Source organism: Microtus ochrogaster, unplaced genomic scaffold (genome assembly GCF_000317375.1).
Source record: "Microtus ochrogaster isolate Prairie Vole_2 unplaced genomic scaffold, MicOch1.0 UNK209, whole genome shotgun sequence".
Lineage (NCBI taxonomy): Eukaryota > Metazoa > Chordata > Mammalia > Rodentia > Cricetidae > Microtus > Microtus ochrogaster.
Window position 1 is genome coordinate 72,762 of NW_004949307.1, and position 4,871 is coordinate 77,632.

A 4,871-nucleotide genomic window follows, 5' to 3' on the forward strand; every position below is an offset into this window, starting at 1 on the left:
GGTGCTGGGTGCTGAGTACTCCCCGGGTGCTGGGATCTCAGTCATTCTGGGTGCTGGGGGCTGAGTTCTCCCCGGGTGCTGGGTGCTGGGTGCTGGGTGCTGAGTCCTCCCGGGTGTACTCAGCTCCCGCGGACTCAGCACTTCCTGTCGGGGTCGTGACCCCGGGGGTTTCCAGGGCCCCGGGCGGTCAGAAAGGGAAACGAAAGTCCCCGGAGTCCCCTGGGAAATGGAGTGCCCCAGGGCTCACTTCCGGCCTCCGTCCCAGAGCCCCCTGGGAAATGTAGTCCCACGCGGTAGGCCCCACGGCTCACTTCCGATCGCCGTCCCGGAGCCCTTTGAAAAATGTAGTCCCACCCGGTAGGATCCACGAGCTCACTTCCGGTCCCAGTCCCACAGCCCCATGGGACATGTAGTCCCCCTTGGTAGGCCCCAGGGCTCACTTCCGGTCTCCGTCCCGGAGCCCCCTGGGAAATGGAGTCCCGTCCGGTAGGACCCAGGGCTCACTTCCGGTCTCCGTCCCGGAGCCCCATGGGAAATGTAGTCCCACCCGGTAGGCCTCAGAGCTCACTTCCGGTCGCTGTCGGGGAGCCTTTTGAGAAATGTAGTCCCACCGGGCAGGACCCAAGAGTTAATTTCCGGTCGCCGTCCCGGAGGCTCATGGGAAATGTAGTCTCACACAGATAGGGCCCAAGACAACCCCCCACTTCCTGTCGCCGCAACAAAGCCCCGTGGGAAACGTAGTCCCACTCGGTAGGCCCCAGGGCTCACTTCCGGTCGCCGTCCCGGAGCCCCCTGGGAAATGTAGTCCCACCCGGTAGTCCCCCATTGCTCACTTCCGGTCCCTCTCCCAGAGCCCCCTGGGAACTGTAGTCCCACCCTTCAAAACCCAAGGGCTCACTTCCGGTCTCTCTACCGCAGCCCCCTGGGAAATGTAGTTCTATCCGATAGGCCCCAGGGCTCACTTCCGGTCCCTCTCCCGGATCCCCCTGGGAAACGTAGTCCTACCCGGTAGTCCCCCAGGGCTCACTTCCGGTCTCTCTCCCGGAGCCCTCTGGGAAACGTAGTCCACCCGGTAGTCCCGCAGGGCTCACTTCCGGTCCCTCTCCCGGAGCCCCCTGGGAAATGTAGTCCCCCTCTCTCTCCCCCGCAGGTCCCCGCGGTGGTCGCCCTGGTCGCCATGGTCCCCGTGCTCGGTCACGTGCTCCGAGGGTTCCCGGCTGCGGCGCAGGCGCTGTGTGGGCCGGGGCGGGAAGTGCGACGGGAGGGCGGAGCCTCGGACCCTGGACTGGGAGCGGCAGGCGTGCGAGGAGCGGGCGTGCTGTCCAGGTGGGGGATTTGTTATTTGTTATGCATGCGATATGCTAATTTTATGGTCATTATGTATGCAGTATGCTAATTCTATATTCATTGTGTATGCGATATGCTAATTTCTATATTCATTATGCATGCAATGTGCCAATTTATCATGTGTGCTATACGCTAATTTATTATGTTTGAAATATTCTAATTTTATATTCATTATGCATGCAATATTCTAATTATGTGTGCGATATGCTAATTTATCATGTGTGCGATATGCTAATTTTATATTCGTCGTCTATGCAATATTCTAGCAATATTCTAATTCATTATGCATGCAATATTCTAATTCATTATTGTGCAATATGCTAAGTTTACATGCATTGTGTGTGCAATATGCTAATTTATTATGTGTGCAATATTCTGATTTATTATGTGTGTGCAATATTCTAATTTTATATCTATTGTGTTGCGATATGCTAATTTTATATTCATTATGCGGGCAATATGCTAATTTTTTATGTGTGTGCAATATTCTAATTATATGTCTATTTATTATGTGTGCAACATGCGAATTTCATACCCGTTATGTATGCAATATGCTAATTTTATCACGTGTGCGATACGCTAATTTTATATTAATTATGTACGCAATATGCTAATTTATTATGTGCGTGCAATATTCTAATTTTATATCTATTTATTATGTATACAATATTCTACTTTTATATTTATTATGTGTGCAATATTCTAATTTTTATTATGTATGCAATAATTTAATTTTAAAATTTATTTATTATTTCTTATGCGCACAATATTCTAATATCTTATATTTTTTATTCATTATGTATACAATACCTTAATTTTTACATTTATCTATTCATTATGTATACGATATTCTATTTTTATATTTATTTATTAATTCATTATGTATACGATATTGTAATCTTGTACTTATTTAGTATGTGCACAATATTCAGATCATTACATTTATTTATTATACATACAACATTCTAATTTTATATTTATTCATTATGCATACGATTCTAATTTTATACTAATTAATTATGCATGCAACATTATAATTTTATATTTATTATTTACACAATATTCCGATTTCCCCCCCCCCCCGCAGAACCCGGCGCCTGGTCCGAGTGGGGTCCCTGGGGCCCCTGCTCCGTCACCTGCGCCCGAGGCTCCCGGACCCGAGTGCGAGGATGCGACCGCCCCGCGCCCAAGTGTGGGGGCCGCTGCCCGGGGGAGGCCGAGGAGACCGAGGACTGCGACGCCGGGACCGTCTGCCCCAGTGAGTGCCGGGTCCTGGGTTCGAGTCCCCGCCCTGGGGGCCCTGGGTTCGAGTCCTAGATAAATAAATATAAAAATGAGGCTATTGCATGCATAATGAATCCATAGATAGATATAAAAATTAGAATATTGCACACATACTAAATAAATGTAAAATTAGAATATTGTGTACATAATGAATACATAAATACAAACATTAGAATACTGTATACAAAGTAAATAAACGTAAAGTTTAGAATATTGCACACATAATAAATAAGTATAAAGATTAGAATATTGTATGCGTATAGGATAAATATAAAATTAGAATATTGTGCACATAATAAATATAAAGATTAGAATATTGCACATATAATAAATAAGTATAAAAATTAGAATATTGTATACATAATGAATAAATAAGCATGAAAATTAGAATATTGCATACATAATAAATAAACATAAAAATTAGAATATTGTATACATAATAAATAAATATAAAATTCGAATGTTGCATGCATAATACGTAAATATGAAAATAAAAGAGAATTAGAATACTGCATACACAATAAATCCATAAATAAATATAAAAATTAGAATATTGTATGCATAATAAACATAAAATTAGAATATTGCGTGTGTCATGAATGAATAAATATAAAATCACAATATCGCACACACGATAAATAAATAATTATGAAATTACAATAAGTAAATACATAAAATCAGAATATTGTATAAATAAATATAAAAGGGAATCAGAATATTGTACACATAACAAATGATATAAAAAACAGGAACATTGTATACATGATAGATAAATAAACATAAAAACTAGAATTTTGTGCACACGATAAATAAATATAAAAATTAGAATATTGCACATCCAATAAATAAATATGAAAATCAGAATTTTATATACTTAATAAATAAATGTAAAATTAGAATATTGCATACAAAATAAATATAAAAATCATAATATTTCACATGCGATAAATTAACATAAAATCAGAATATTACATAAATAATAAATAAACATGTAAAATCAGAATATTACACACGTAATAAATTAGAATATTTTATACACCATAAATAAATATAAAATCAGAATATTGCATAAATAATAAATGTAAAATTGGAATATTGCATAAACAATAAATAAATATAAAATCAGAATATTGTATACATGATAAATCAATATAAAAATTAGAATATTTCATTGACAATAAATAAATATAAAATCAGAATATTACATAAATAATAAATAAATTTAAAATCAGAATATTGTATATACGATAAATTAATATAATTAATGAATAAATATAAAATCAGAATATTTTATAGACAACAAATAAATATAAAAATTAAAATATCGTATACATGATAAATAAATATAAAATTAGAATATCGCACACACGATAAATAATTAATATAAAATCAGAATATTACATAAATAATAAATATATAAAATCAGAATATTACACACATCATAAATTAGAATATTTTATAGACCATAAATAAATATAAAATCAGAATATTACATAAATAATAAATAAATTTAAAATCAGAATATTGTATATACGATAAATTAATATAATTAATGAATAAATATAAAATCAGAATATTTTATAGACAACAAATAAATATAAAAATTAGAATATCGTATACATAATAAATAAATGTAAAAATCAGAATATCGCACACGCGATAAATTAATATAAAATTAGAATATTGCATGCATAATAAATAAATAATTATGAAATCACAATAATAAATTAATATGACCCCCGCCCGCCCGCAGCGCACGGCGCCTGGTCCCCCTGGTCCCCCTGGAGCCGCTGCTCGGGTTCCTGCCACGCCGGAGCCCAGGACGCCCGACAATCGCGGACCCGCGCGTGTTCCGCACCCGCGCCTTCCCAGCATCCCCCGGGTCGGCCCTGCCCGGGCGCAGCCAATGAGGATAGCGCCTGCGTCGGCCTCCCGCCCTGTCCAGGTACGCCGGGGTGCTGGGGGCTGAGTGCTCAGGGTGCTGTGCTGAGTGCTCCCTATGGTGCTGGGTGCTGTGCTGAGTACTCCCGGGTGCTGTGCTGAGTACTCCCGGGTGCTGCGCTGAGTTCTCCCTTGGGTGCTGGGGGCTGAGTACTCCCTCGGGTGCTGCGCTGAGTGCTCCCGGGAGGAGGGGCGGAGATTTATTTTTTAATCTTTTATTTATTTTTTAACTATTTATTTACATTAGTTTAATTTATTTATTAATTTGTTTTATTTGTCACTTAACTCATTCTCTGTAG

General features: G+C 39.3%; 1 protein-coding gene across 1 annotated transcript in view; it reads left to right on the forward strand.

Moving 5' to 3' along the window:
• Cfp (complement factor properdin) overlaps window positions 1-4,871 on the forward strand; it is a 22,953-nt gene that overhangs the window by 6,330 nt on the left and 11,752 nt on the right. Inside the window, exons 5-7 of the mRNA XM_013355593.1 lie at window positions 1,151-1,326; window positions 2,435-2,605; window positions 4,385-4,576. Of these exons, the coding sequence (XP_013211047.1) occupies window positions 1,151-1,326; window positions 2,435-2,605; window positions 4,385-4,576 (539 nt within the window). The remainder of the gene's footprint in view (window positions 1-1,150; window positions 1,327-2,434; window positions 2,606-4,384; window positions 4,577-4,871) is intronic.